Source organism: Lipophrys pholis (assembly GCF_963383615.2).
Source record: "Lipophrys pholis genome assembly, chromosome: 12".
Classification (NCBI taxonomy): Eukaryota; Metazoa; Chordata; class Actinopteri; order Blenniiformes; family Blenniidae; genus Lipophrys; species Lipophrys pholis.
The window spans coordinates 5837482-5853076 of record NC_137641.1 but is presented as its reverse complement, the minus strand read 5'-3'; the positions used below and the strand labels follow the sequence as shown (position 1 = coordinate 5853076).

Genomic DNA, 15595 nt, shown 5'->3' with positions numbered 1-15595 from the left:
ACATTGGGGGGAAAAAAAGAATTTCTCATTTCAGAGTATCACTTTTTATTGTACCATGTCTTGCTTTATTTATATACACAGACCATGGTGCACATCTGAACAGCACACACGGAAACAAAGATATTGTGTGTTTATCCTAACCCAAAGCGGGCTTTACCAATGAAAAAAAAGGAAAGGCCTCCAAGCAATCAGGACTTTGCCCTATCAGACCAGAGACATATTCTACAGCCAATCACAACAGCACTTATAAAAAGATGGCTGCTTGTTCCCCCCCAAAAACTTCATCCAATCAAAGTAGAATGAAACATTTGAATCATCTGAAAACATCTGACAAGTGGCAACAGGCGACAAGCGACACAGTAAAGACATCTTGACTCGTGTTCAGTTCTGCCTTCTGGCCTCAACCTGAGTTCCATCAATCAAATAGCTAGCTCAAGCTATAATCCAAAATACAAGTTGAATCAAATCGCTGAGATTCGAGTGGTTTCTAGGCTAGAACTGACTTTTTTTTTTTAGAACATTTAAAGTTCTTTTGTTGTCCACATTGACAAACAAACAGCAATGAAAAACACAGTATTTTATGAAGGTCTGAACATCATAAATCCAATTTGGCAAAAAAGTACCTTAAAAAAATAATACCATTATGGCATGGAACAAAGTTAACAAGAGTTTTACCCAACTAATGACTGTTATTTCACTGCAGAACAGTCACATTTCTGAAATAACCATATAACCTAAAACAAAAAGCAGGTTTGCTTGGGTCAACCAGAGCCATTTAAAGTTCAAAATAATGAGGAAATCCCCCCCCCCCCCAAAAAAGGGGCACTGTACACCAGCATCAAAAACTCAAAGCTTGCAGTTTAACCTGAGAAAGTGCATTATAAAACAAAAAAAGGGTATCACTCAAACTCTCAACCTTCAATGTAGTGTGTGTGGCTTTAGGCATGAAGACTGACTTTAAGATCATGCACCTTGGAGGACATTCTTTTGTTCCCATCCTCCTGCTCAAGGAAGATCTTCTGAAAGACCTCGAAGGTGTACTTCAGTTTCTTAGGGTAGCTTAGTTCCAGGGCATAGATGAGGCCCATGAGGTAAGCACAAGCATGTGCCACATTGGGAACCCCAAAAAGTACTTCAGTTCCCTCGATGGCGACCCCAACTTCTGTCTGGGCCTTCGCTCCCAGCTTTGCTGACCGCAAAGATGTTGAGGACAAACGTCGTAAGGGCATCCTGGACATCTGCAGCATCATCATCATTATATATCTGTGGAATACACGAAAGACAATCAAGCCTACATCTTTATCAAAAAGAGGGATGCACAGAATTCTTCATCATTATGTCTCTTATCAGCCAGGAGAAAGAGGCAAGTGTTGTGAAGGTATTGGCTAAAAACACATAAAAAATCAAACAATCCCTCTTAATCTACAGGATGTATCTCACCTACAGTAAATGTCATTGTGTTGAGTTGTTGTGTTCAGTGCTCACCACAGAACACGGGCATATCGCCAATGGAGACTCGTGGCTTGGAAAGGATGTGCAAACAATTCTCTCTTATCAACATTTAAATTAATAGGAATCTCAAAATAAAAGAGATGATGGGGCTTACTTTGCTTATTTCTAGCAGGTTTATAAAGACCCTATTGTATTGTACATTGTATGTATTTATTTTCATTGGTTAAAATACTTACCAGTAGTTTAGAACCTGATGGCATATAATTACTTCAACCTTTAGCTGTCCTAGAATTAAATGTTTTTTTCTCAAACAGGCAGGTCTTTAAATTAGAGTGCTGGCGGAGGTATATCTTATTTACCTGGTAGTCCTTGATTAAATCCTCCATCTTTTCTCCAAGAGAGAGAATAAGGCCTCTGATTACAGCTTCTCTTTGGGACTCAATGCTGTTGTCCTACAACAAATTAGATATGAAAGAATGTTATGTACAGATATCATATAGCTACAACATAAACTCATATGTAAATACTTATAAGTACCTCATTTAACATGTCAGGGGTCACATCAAGCTTCTTCCCCACAGCTCCTCCCTTCCTCCTGTACAGGCTCAACAGTTTAGGTGAGAATTGACCCAGCTTCCCCAGGACGGTGGACTGCAACGGCTTCAGTGTGATCCTCTGAAATTCCTCCTCAATCTAACAGACCAAGACAGAAAAGGAAAAAAAAAAAAACGTCACTAGACAGAAAGAATTTCAGAAAAACAGGGAAGGAAGATGGGTATTAAAGTAAGAACTAAAGAAATCAATGAAGTCAAAAGACAATTTCAAAAACCACTACACCCTTCATTTTAAAACATTTAAGACAATATTAAAATATAAATACTTGGGAAGGCTCAGAGAGGGCAGGCCATCGAGCTCTGATGTCAATCACTGGTGGTTTATTGAGGATCACATCATTTCGACGAAGTGAGAATGTTTTTGCCATCTTCTCACTGATTAACGTCTTGTTGTCTCTTCTTGTGCTCATAAAGAAGCTCCACTCTCTCTTTTTCAAGGGTTGCCTCAGTTTCACCTTGAGGATGAGGTGGGAGGTAGTTTACCTCAAGATTTCTTTGCCTTCTTCAAGTTTCTTGCTGGAGTTTTTTCTGCAGCTGATTTTCTCTTCAGACAGTTTACATTTAGTTCTGGCAGTCCAAGGTGTTCCACCTTTGCTCTGTAATTCCCACGTTTGTATTTCAAGCTGTTGTGCCAACTATATAACCCGTTGAAGGACACTGGGTCTCTCAAACATGGGTGCTTCATAACCAAGGCCTCTGCAACCTGCTCCCTTTGTGCCTTAGAAGGATAGGCCGTGTAGGCAAAGATGGTCTCCGCAAGTTTGTCCATAATGTTGGTTTTTACAGCAGGATTGTTGAGAAGGGTTCCATCCTTCTTGTGAGCTTCATTGGCAGCTTGTAGAATAAGCTCAGTGTCAAGGGAGAAGGTCGGTACCTCAAACTGAGCAGGCCAAGACTCAGAACGAAGGGAAGCAGTGCTTCCTGGAGAACGCAGAATAATGTCAGTGGATGCAGAACATGAACCTGCGTCCTCTGATGAATCAACACCACTGCTACCAAAGCTGGCAGGGACTCCTTCAACACTCAGAGAATCCTCAATGGTTCAGATGATCTCTGGCTCCACAAGAACCACCTTGATGGTGTCTTTGTCCTTTATTTCCTTAGTTTGAAGAAGAGTGAAAAACTGTCGATCAAAATCCTGATCCTGGAACTGCAAACTAAAATCTTGCTCAATATCAAATGTCTCTCGAACAATAGTCTTTAATTCGTTCACAGTTTGGGGGATTCCAGATGGAAAAAGTTTGAGAATTTCTTCTTTCAGCATGACACGAAGTCTGGCAGACATATTGAGTCTGTCTAGGAGGGGAAAAAGAGAAGAAATCAATTACTGGTAAATATTACAAAGAAACATTTTTTTACTATTTCAAGATTTTATTGTTAAACACAGCACAATGAATTGACACAAAGCTAAAAAAAAATATATATATATATCATAATTTCAAATGTCAAACGTTGTCTGCTTTATGAGCGAACTGATTAAATCAAACTATTGCCCACTTTCCCACTATAATCAGTCAAGTGTTTGAACATACCTTCATCCAGTGTACTTGGGAAGATATGTGAATCACCCGGTAGAAAGAAAATATTGTAGTTATCATCCGGAGAATAAAAGACAGCAACACCATATATTTTTTTTCTTTTCAAATATAATTGACAACCTTATCTAAACAGAATTCCTTTTTTAAAAAAACACAGAGAAAAGAGACTTTTGTAACTTTTAACGTATGGTGTTTTTCAAATGTATATACAAAATTCCCTCCTAAAATATTTCAATCTAATATGTCAAAATAATGAAACAAGGATCTCGAGCCAAGCATTTTCATTAAATTCAAGTTGTAAATGAACACACACTCAGCACCCTATTTGTACATTTCAACTGTTATTTGCAGAAACCCTGTGATAGAAATGCCTGACTGTAAGTTACTGGTTCTGTGGTCACATCTGTCAGCTGATAATGCTCATCAGTCAACCTGTTATATTAATGTCACTTCAGTAACTCCCAATGAGGATAGAGGCCGAGCAAAAACACTGAACTTGCTAAATGCTGCGAAGTGCTGTACTCATGGTGGGTTAAGATGAGATAAGACTTCTCATCTCGTCTTGATGTTTAGTTCCTCCATAAAAAAAAACACATTTTATTAATCTTAACAGGTCCTCGACCTGTTAATGTTCATGTAAAGTGTCCTGAGGTGAGGCTTGTTGTGATTTGGCCGATACAAATAAAGATTGATGACTAAATTGATAGAGGAGAAATTTTAAATTAATAACAGATTCACTTTTTAGCTAGACACAGATCTACAACGTAAAGTATATGAAAATGTGCCCTATCATGAAAAAATATGGAATAACTGGGTAACATGCATCTCTGAATGCAAGTGCTCTTTCCAGCCTGGAATTTGTGAGCTGCAGACTTCGGCAAACAGGTGCCTTGCTGTAGGGCAGTGACCGTCTCTACGGTTACTGGCGTAATATGCTTCAGACCCGACATGAGAAATACGGCTCGCTCTAATAAGTGCGCAATTGCCAGACAACGACAAAGCCCTCTAACAGGCAACCAGTAGTTTAGCGGCACTACGTCATGTCTGGACGGGTCAGTTTTGGTTAATCTTCTCGTTGCTGGCGAGCCAGTTTTAACGTTTAGGTCAGATGACCGGTACCTTTCATGTTCTCTGAAAGCCGCTGTTGTAAAATTGTGGTGCGGGGCTGAGCGGGAGGTTACGGTACCGCAGAGCGCAAGAATCTCCTCCTCCTGTTCCTGAGAGGAGAGTCTGCAGCTCGTTAAAAGACGCCATGTTGTGTCGCCCGCCGACGTTTCAGTAAACCACTTAACAAATCAACCAGTGAGCCCAAAGTGGCGTACGTAAACAACAACAGGAGGGTTTTCTTTCTGTACGATCCACAACTTTTCAGTCGTACCGCGCAAAACACCCCCTCCCCACCCCCGCGATGGTCCGCGACAGAAAGTGCGGTGGAACCGCGTCTAAAACGTACTTAATGACCAATGGTATCCTCAGTTACCTCAGTTTATTGTTTCGATAACATCAAGAAAATGAAGTCATGTAGTCTCTAACCCACTCTTTTAAAAACTTTCCACTTACCTTTTTGACTTCTTCCTGCTCAATACCGTGCGTCGTCTCCAGTAATTCGCGCTATCACCGCAGGTCCGTTGGCACTTGGGAACACTGATGGCTTATGGGTATTGTAGTATTTGGTGCTTAAAAATGCCGATTGAAACGAGTGAAGATAACAAGATCGTTTTTTGTTGTGTGGATGAACTTAACAAGAATGGCTCACATTACTTAAATTATTCATGTTCCCCCAAAAAATCTAAATGCCTTATGTTTTGAATAAAAATTTTTGACAGATTTTTCAAAGATTCAATTAAGTTGAATTTACTTGACCTGAAATTAATTTTTATCAGTGTAGGACATGATTAAAATCGCCTCTTTTCATTTATTTGGCTGCAGTCTCACAGCGCCCCCTACTGTCAGAAGCAGCACAGATTGTCCTCGGAGCTCAGTCAACACATTAAATGAAACGTTTTTCAGGAGAGAAAAATACACATTAAAAACTAAATAATTATAAGTGTACATAGATTCAGTCGAGTTAATTTGTAGTTACACTATATTATTTACACATTCTAAAAAACCAATGATACAGTTTAGTATTTTGGTTAATGGTTTATAATATGATAGAACATGTATTTTTAGTGTTGTTCTTCTTGATAATATTACCATTAACTACCTGAGGCAGCTCTGTATGCAGTCGTGTGTCTTCGTCATCATCTTACTGATTTCTGTGTTGCTTTAATTGATGGTTGAGATGAGGACAGGATTGTGTCTTCTAAAGAAAGACGTGCCAGTGAAAGGACAGGAGCAGCTTTATAAGAGTTTCAACACCACGTCAACATCGGCAGCTTTTCTTTGTTGCTCTTCTTTTTCTGAGTGGTAGTTTGTGAAACTGACAAGCTCTGATAATTAATATTCTGATGATTAAATTTCAATGTTGCTTTTCGGGAATGGTATCGTTAAAAAAAAATTATGTTTTACTTTATCATGCATTTAAATCTTTTGTTGTTGTTTACATGCACTCAGAGGTTATTTGTGATATGCAAATCCTTTTTCTTTACTTTCAGAACCGTCACATTGAAATGATGTGGGGAAGGATTGTATGTTTTTCTTACTGTGAGCCGTTAAGTTTGTTGAACTAAAATTGGAATTATATTAAGCTGAGCTCCAACAAAATGTAATTGTCATGTATGCATGACTGCCCGACACATTTGCAGGATGAAGAGTTCCTCAGTCTGCAGGATGGGGTTGCCAGGTTCTGTGTCTCAGACTTTGTTGCCAGGTCACCAGCGTTGGCATCAGCCAGGTTAAGTTCTTCCTGCCAGCGAGTGCCGACTCTACGTCCTTTCTGGAGGCTCTGCAGCTCCTCATCCGGCTTGTGTTTGTTGAAAAATACATGAGAAGAGGACCTTGAAAACATAATCGCATATTAAATTGCAATATTGAGGAAAAAAATCGCAATTAGATTATTTTACAAAATCGGTCAGTGTGGGTGTGTGTGTGTGTGCGTGTGTTAGTGTGTGTGTGTGTTTTATTTTTATTGTATATGAAGCACATTGTGCTACAACCTTTTGTATGAAAAGTGCTACATAAATACATTTTGATTTGAAATGAATAGATTTGATAGATCAGATTATTAGATTCAATATAATGAAGAGCAGGATGGAGACCTGCTCTATATGAGAAATGTAATGAGATTCTAGATGATTCAGCTCTACATTAATGAAACTGAGCTGAACTTTGTAAAAAGAGGAGATTTGTGCTGAGAACTCAGATCATTTTTAAAAAGTGATTTAGTGTGAGAAGCAGAGCCAGTGGTGATGAGGGGGTTGATCCGTCACTATGAAGGAACAGCTGAGCTGCTGGAACAGTGTGTGAACAATCAAGCAGTACTTCAAATATATGAGAAGTTTCTCAACAGTACAGTTCATTAAAAACAGACTCAGGAGCAACTTAAGGCATTCATGCTCATGAGCACTGAGGAAGTACTCCTCATGTCTGTGGACAATGATATCGTCATGAACAAAGAGGCAGAGACCAGTGCACGGCAGGGTTTATTCATGTTCCAGGGTTGGTCATGTTTCTTTGAAAAACACGTCATAGTGTTCGAAGAAAGTTCATTTTTAATTCTATATTATGAATCTAATATTTTATGTTTTAGTTTTAAGGTTTGGATATATTTGAAATATTCACTGAATTACAAGGCTTTACAGAAGAGCACCATAGACTCCCATGTAAGGTTAGAATGACATGATTTTAATAGGTGGTGATCTAAAGTGGGTCTGAGGTGTGAAGCTCCAGGGCTGAACAGGAGTCCCACTCTGGCCCTGAGTCAAACCACTACGGGTCGGCCATGTTTGTTCACTGACGCATAAGCAGAATAACTATTTACAATGGGGGGCAGTAACAGGCTCCGCCTCAATCAGTCTCTGCAGGAGGAAATGAAGCCAATGAAAGAATCTTTCCAACTTGGGAGCCGGGATAAAAACTTTGCGGTTACAGCGCATCCAAACACTGGTGTCGTGTAAACGAACCCCCTGAAAGTGAATAAGGATTCGCAGATACACTCGTGTTTGTTGTGGCGTGAATGGTCCCCAAACCTTGTTCACCTGGGTCCTGGTTGTCCTTGAAATGAAAATGCAAAAACGATGCTGTTGCTCGTATTTAACAACCATGAGAAAATGGATCTACACGCTGACCTGTGTTGCCACATAAGTAGGGTATCCCCCAGTTGAGGAACCGAACTCTCTTCCCTTTTAACTTTGTTTTGTTTGTGTATTTGTGTATTTATTACATATATAATATGAATATAAATAATAATATAAATAAATCGAATACATTTGTGTCGTTATTATGCATATAATATAAACATATAATATAAATATAAATAAATATAACTTTAACGACAAACCATTTCTGAATAAATCCCAAAAAACTGAAGAAATGTCCCATACAGAGTGGATGAGAGAGGCACTTCATGGAGATCAAAGGAGATCAGTGTCTGTTGCCATGGAGATGCTCCCTGCTCAGTGTTTCACAGTGATGTAGCTACCTGACAGGCTAGTTAGCATCGATATGAGCTAATGGCTATCATGCTAATGATGCTTACTCTGTTAAACAAACGTGGCGTTGGCGAAAGTCTGTGCTCTACCGAGTGTAGCTCTAGTTTCTTAATCATTCTACTGTTCATGTCAAATGATTTCTAGGATTTTTGTGTGCATAAACATCTGACGTGCTGGTAAATCTGAGCATGCTGCTACTTGATGTAATACGGCGGAACAAATGGTTGGCAGCTTTATATACCTACAGAAAGTAAGCCTATAGTATATACAGCCACACCTGTACGACGCTGGCTGGAAGACAAACATTTGGAATTGTTGTTGTTTAGTTGCCAAAACTCCATTTAGCTGCAGCTGATTGATGTTGAGAAATATTTTAATGAAATGATTTTTTTTAAAGCACGCCACAGATGTCCTAGTTCTAGCATTGCTTTGATCTTACTCCTTTTTTTCCCATCCTTTGATGTGATTGATGTGGTCTGGCTGCAGGGACGGGTGAGAGCGGGAAGAGCACCTTCATCAAGCAGATGAGGATCATCCACGGCCGCGGCTACAGCGACGCCGAGAGGAAGGGCTTCACCCGCCTGGTGTCTCAGAACATCCTCACCGCCATCCAGTCGCTGATCCAGGCCATGAGGAGTCTGCGCATCGATTACGTCGACGACCAAAACGCTGTGAGAAGCTGCCGCCTGTTACAACCCCAAAGAGGGAGGGAACATATTTCAGGACATAGGAGACAAAGGCATCCGTTTTACACAGTTTAGTTTATTTTCTTTGATTTCTGTTCACGAAGGCCTCGTCCACTTGTCCAAAAAACAAACAAACAGGGAACAGGAAAAGTTTAACTTTAAGATGGCGTGACTGCCGGAGAGAAAATAGGCGAAAACAGTGCGGCCGGTACAGCCACGCCAAACAAATCTAACCTCGGCCAGCCAACCGGCTACCGGGGAGTTCGGTCTTTGAGCTGCATCTGCAGACTTTGGGAGCGTGAATGGAGCGCAACGCCTCCCAGGAAGCAGTGCGGAGAAGTAAAGGTGTGAGAGACACGGGGAGCGCTCACCACCATTAATAGCCCCCCCAACCTTTTGATAGTAAATAATTGATTTAAAAGAAAATAATACAAACTAAAAAGGGGGGGGGGGCAAAGACATAACACCACCACCCAGAGTCACTAAGGAAGTTGGAATAGGACTTGAGGTAAATAACCACACAAGGCCTGTCCCACTTCTTCGGTGTACCGTTGCACTTAAAGCATCTGATGGAAACGCTCCAACGCTCGTGGGGTGGTACGCTCTCGGATTGCCCGAAGTGACTGGCTAACTCGATTCACCCATTCAACTGAAGCCACTGGCTTAGTGTTCCTTTTTTGTGTGGAGATAACATGTCCTTTCTTCTTACAGTAGTATAATGTCACCTCATCCTGACCTTTAGGCTCCAATGGACTCAACTTGGTGTCAGTGTTAGGCGGAGAGCCAGCCCCGGCCGCCATAGGCCCCATCCACCATAGGTCCAGGCCGCCATAGGTCCAGGCCGCCATAGGCCCGACCTGTCATAGGCCTCACCCGCCATAGGCCCGACCTGTCATAGGCCCCACCCGCCATAGGCCCAGGCCGCCATAGGCCCAGGCCGCCATAGGCCCGACCTGCCATAGGCCCCACCCACCATAGGCCCCACCCACCATAGGCCCCACCTGCCATAGGCCCCGCCCGCCATAGGCCCCACCCACCATAGGCCCCACCCACCATAGGCTCCGGACGCCATAGGCCCCACCCGCCATAGGCCCTGGCTGCCATAGGCCCCACCTGCCATAGGTCCCACCCACCATAGGCCCCACCCACCATAGGCCCCGGCACCGTTCTACTCACCCTTCCACCATCACCAACCCCACTAAAACGACTGAAACTGGAAGGACGCTCCACAAATACAGACTTATGCGTCAACACATATTCATCGGCAAGCACTGCAGCCCTGGAGACATCAGCCACTTTATTCTCATTGGGGTCTTTTCCACCAGAAAGAACCAGGTTCTAGTTCTGGTCCAAGGCCAGCCTTAGCACCAGTTCTTTGTCTTCCCACTGCCAAAGCCCCAGCCTTCCAGGGGTTAAATGGGTGCTAAGCTGGCCCCACTTCGTTACTGAGCCAGACCGGGGCCAGACAGGTCATCAGCTGGGGGCGGAGTTATCACTGGAGTGATCACAACCTACAAGGCAGAAGAGATGCTGAACCGGCTTTCTGAAAACTACAGCGAACACGGAGCCCCAGAGTGGTTATAGAGAAAAAAATTTAAATAACGCGTCGGAACGACATAATAAGTCATTCCCTCAAGTTATTAATGTGAAGAAACGAGATAATTTAAACCGTGATCGTGGAGCCATGGCTCTCCAGAGTGCTGCCGTGCTCCCCCGCTGTCAGTCAGCTGCGTTGGATATCATTTAGAAGCAGTTTTCCATTTTTTTCAGGCTTTTCATGGTAGCATCATTGTAACTGACTTCACTTCCAGGTCTTGTATGGCGTTATGGGAGGAGGGGGGGGGGGAGCGTACAGCCTCTCATAGGCGCTCAGCTCACCTCCTCCACCTGCCTCTGTGTGGCCAATGGAGGTGGTGAAGCAGTACTGTTGCTTCTCTCTGCTGTGTCAGTCCAGCCTCTGGTGTCATGGGACGGCCTTGATAGTCCTAGTCAGAGACAAGTTCCCAGTGGGATGGGTGTGAGGAGACATCAGGGAAGGACAGAGCCTCTGTTATAACATCCACCTCCAGGAGAAATAGAAAAACAATCCAGCCTTCAGCGTCTGGACGTCTGAGGGAATCTGAATGTAGATCAGATTTGTTTTGGGTCAGGACGACTTCGTCTTTCAGTCTCTGGTCTCCATGCTGCTCCAAATCGGTGGCCATTTTTTAGCGTTCCACTCCGTACTCTTGAGTTGTTTTATCACATGAGTCTGAGCGTTCAAAGCCCTGCAGTCCCTCAGAGACGATTGGCAGCCTTCCCAATGCAGCTGCCAGCGTCTTCTCCACTTTGTGATAGATCAGGAAACCACCAGCTCCAATCAGCAGCAGACCTGTTATCATCAATCCAATTATGTAGAGGTCTTCCACGTCCTCCATGGAAAGAATGGACAGACACACAGACCTCCAGCTGTCCCAGGAGTGTAAAGAGAGTGTCACGTTCCGCAGGTGTATTCTGCTGGATTTGTTTTTGAGTGTGTTTGTGTGTGTGTGGGCTTGTGTGCGTCGGTGGAGCGGACGGAGTAGGACGCTCACCTGAAAGCGATGAGTGAGGCCAGTATTTAGGAACTGGTTTTCCAGGCTCTCATCGCCACATCGTCACGTTTAACCTCCGCGATACTTTGACTCGGCCCCTCAAGCTTTTTGTGTGACCGTTTGTTACTTCGTGTTCTAAGATCAACTGAATAAACTCTTTTTTCAACTTACCTTCCTCGTCCTGTCAGCGCCTGAATCCTCCACACACCACACCTGACAGAGGGGCTCTAGTTAGATTCTGATATGGGACAGAGAAGACAGGAGGAGCAAGCAAGGAAGACGAGGGAGGACAGGGTAGAAGCGACCCCCCTCGGTGAGTGCTGGAATAAGTCCATAGAAACTGACATTGTTTTCAAAATGTGGCTGTGTGAACTCTAAACTTTTCTAAAATGAAAACAATGCGTCTTCACTTGCGGCCCAACAACCTGAACCCACTGATGGACTGTCGGTGTGACTACGGGCTCCAGCGACTCCATCTAATAGAAACCAGCAGAAATGAATGATCGGAGCCACGTCAGAATAATCGTTTCAGATTGGAGCACACATTGATTCTCCGTCTGCACAATAAACACCACAAGAACCTGAAGCTTGATTCTGGATTCATTTTGCTGGGAAGATGATGCACAGCATCGCGTTGTTTTCACTTCCAACTCAGAGCAGAATGATCTCTGATGTCAGGTTTATGAAATCCGCCTCACAGTGGCAGAGCTGATGAAGTCCGAAGGCTGTAGGAGCCTTGGCTTGATTTGCTAAACTCTTTAATGTTTCCACGACCTGAAAATCTATTAGGTGAGAGCGTTATATAGTGGAGATGAAATAGTATATAAAAGAACACAACAAGCCACAACAAGCCTGCCAGGCATGACGTGACTACTGGGAATGCATGAATACATAATACATGAAGAGAATGAGTGTTTGATTTTCAATCAATCTTCTGAAATATGCATGTTATGAGTATTAAGGAGAGGATAGGGAGGAAAGGATAAAGGGTCCAGTTACTGTATCCAGAGCGTGTTCAGGTTCCCTGTTTGATCCAGACCGGAATCTCTTCAGAGACAAAACTTTCATTTGGGCGACATGAAAACAGGAAGAAGTAGTGAGCCATGTTTCCTGTTTACTTCCTCTCTGGTCAGTGTTTGTTTCAGGGAACAGCGCCCCCAAACAGCAGCTGCTGTAACTGCGTGACGTTTTCCAGGAGGTTTGATTGGGTCTCTAAAGTGAATGTGAACTCTAAACAAACCAAATGAAGGGGTGAAAATTCTGGGCTCCGCCCCCTCCCAGGTGCACTGGATATGAAAGGGCCCTAAAAGGAGGAAACCCTAGAAAATACTGAGCTGTTATCTTTTAACAGGAAGGAACGTTTTAGTCGCAGCGAGGCAAAAGAGTGAAGAGAGAGAGAGAGAGAGAGAGAGAGAGAGAGAGAGAGAGGAGTGGAGATTCAACTCCAGCGTTTGAGATTTGGTTGTAAATGAATTCGCCATAACAACAAAAACAATCCACATCATAACGCACAATTTAACAAAAATCCCTTTTTCAATTAGCGGGGACGGAGCCAGAGCCATTTTCGAAAAGTTTCACCTGACGAACAGTTTTTGGAAACTTGTGTTTTTCCACAGAGTCAGAGTGTTCTCATAAAGTTGCATTCGTTCCCATTTTAATGAGATTGGTGGATTTTCGAAAAGTTCCACCTCGGGAGCTGTATTCAAAAACTTACGATTCCAGTGACTCGGAGCACCGTTGTCGTGGAAACGGAGCCCAAAACAAATCAGAAGTTTGAACTGGTGGTGTAAACTGGACGTCAGCTGCTGAGCCGCCGTGTCGCCTCCAATCCTCCAGCTCAACTATTATTAGGTAAACGTCCGTCAAATTTCTCTGCTCTTGTTCACGACTCGCTGGGAGTTCAGTCGGCCCTCCGGCCAGGACTGAAAGCTTTTCATTGAGATGTTTTTAACAAGATGGTTTTAACCAGATGGTTTTAACGTGATGTTTTTAACGAGACGGTTTTAACAAGATGGTTTTAACAAGATGGTTTTATCGTGATGTTTTTAACAAGATGGTTTTAACCCGATGGTTTTAACGAGATGGTTTTAACAAGATGGTTTTAACAAGATGGTTTTAACGTGATGTTTTTAACGAGATGGTTTTAACAAGATGGTTTTAACAAGATGGTTTTAACGTGATGTTTTTAACGAGATGGTTTTAACAAGATGGTTTTAACGTGATGTTTTTAACAAGATGGGTTTAACAAGATGGTTTTAACGTGATGTTTTTAACAAGATGGTTTTAACCAGATGGTTTTAACGTGATGTTTTTAACAAGATGGTTTTAACAAGATGGTTTTAACAAGATGGTTTTTAACAAGATGGTTTTAACTTGATGTTTTTAACAAGATGGTTTTAACCAGATGGTTTTAACGAGATGGTTTTAACAAGATGGTTTTAACAAGATGGTTTTATCGTGATGTTTTTAACAAGATGGTTTTAACGTGATGTTTTTAACAAGATGGTTTTAACAAGATGGTTTTAACAAGATGGTTTTTAACAAGATGGTTTTAACTTGATGTTTTTAACAAGATGGTTTTAACCAGATGGTTTTAACGAGATGGTTTTAACAAGATGGTTTTAACAAGATGGTTTTATCGTGATGTTTTTAACAAGATGGTTTTAACCCGATGGTTTTAACGAGATGGTTTTAACGTGATGTTTTTAACGAGATGGTTTTAACAAGATGGTTTTAACGTGATGTTTTTAACAAGATGGGTTTAACAAGATGGTTTTAACGTGATGTTTTTAACAAGATGGTTTTAAAGTGATGTTTTTAACAAGATGGTTTTAACCAGATGGTTTTAACGTGATGTTTTTAACAAGATGGTTTTAACCCAATGGTTTTATCGTGATGTTTTTAACAAGATGGTTTTAACCCGATGGTTTTAACGAGATGGTTTTAACAAGATGGTTTTAACGTGATGTTTTTAACAAGATGTTTTTAACGTGATGTTTTTAACGTGATGTTTTTAACGAGATGGTTTCAACAAGATGGTTTGAACAAGATGGTTTTAAAGTGATGTTTTTAACAAGATGGTTTTAACGTGATGTTTTTAACAAGATGGTTTTAACAAGATGGTTTTTAACAAGATGGTTTTAACTTGATGTTTTTAACAAGATGGTTTTAACCAGATGGTTTTAACGAGATGGTTTTAACAAGATGGTTTTAACAAGATGGTTTTATCGTGATGTTTTTAACAAGATGGTTTTAACCCGATGGTTTTAACGAGATGGTTTTAACAAGATGGTTTTAACAAGATGGTTTTAATGTGATGTTTTTAACGAGATGGTTTTAACAAGATGGTTTTAACGTGATGTTTTTAACAAGATGGGTTTAACAAGATGGTTTTAACGTGATGTTTTTAACAAGATGGTTTTAACAAGATGGTTTTAAAGTGATGTTTTTAACAAGATGGTTTTAACCAGATGGTTTTAACGTGATGTTTTTAACAAGATGGTTTTAACAAGATGGTTTTTAACAAGATGGTTTTAACTTGATGTTTTTAACAAGATGGTTTTAACCAGATGGTTTTAACGAGATGGTTTTAACAAGATGGTTTTAACAAGATGGTTTTATCGTGATGTTTTTAACAAGATGGTTTTAACCCGATGGTTTTAACGAGATGGTTTTAACAAGATGGTTTTAACGTGATGTTTTTAACGAGATGGTTTTAACAAGATGGATTTAACGTGATGTTTTTAACAAGATGGGTTTAACAAGATGGTTTTAACGTGATGTTTTTAACAAGATGTTTTTAACGTGATGTTTTTAACGTGATGTTTTTAACGAGATGGTTTTAACAAGATGGTTTTAACGTGATGTTTTTAACAAGATGGGTTTACCAAGATGGTTTTAACGTGATGTTTTTAACAAGATGGTTTTAACAAGATGGTTTTAACAAGATGGTTTTTAACAAGATGGTTTTAACTTGATGATTTTAACAAGATGGTTTTAACCAGATGGTTTTAACGTGATGTTTTAACAAGATGGTTTTAACAAGATGGTTTTAACGGGATGTTTTTAACAAGATGGTTTTAACTTGATGGTTTTAACGTGATGTTTTTAACAAGATGGTTTTAACTTGATGTTTTTAAC

The 15595-nt window shown here is 41.2% G+C and overlaps 1 protein-coding gene across 2 annotated transcripts in view; it reads left to right on the top strand.

The window, feature by feature from the left end:
- The window catches only part of LOC308117434 (guanine nucleotide-binding protein subunit alpha-14-like), a 28890-nt gene that overhangs the window by 5582 nt on the left and 7713 nt on the right, over positions 1-15595 (top strand). For both annotated transcript variants that reach the window (XR_013935834.1, XM_080476305.1), the window contains exon 2: positions 8683-8867. Coding sequence is in view for 1 of the 2 variants with exons in the window: in XM_080476305.1 (XP_080332431.1) it covers positions 8683-8867 (185 nt within the window). In the remaining variant the exon portion in view is untranslated. The remainder of the gene's footprint in view (positions 1-8682; positions 8868-15595) is intronic.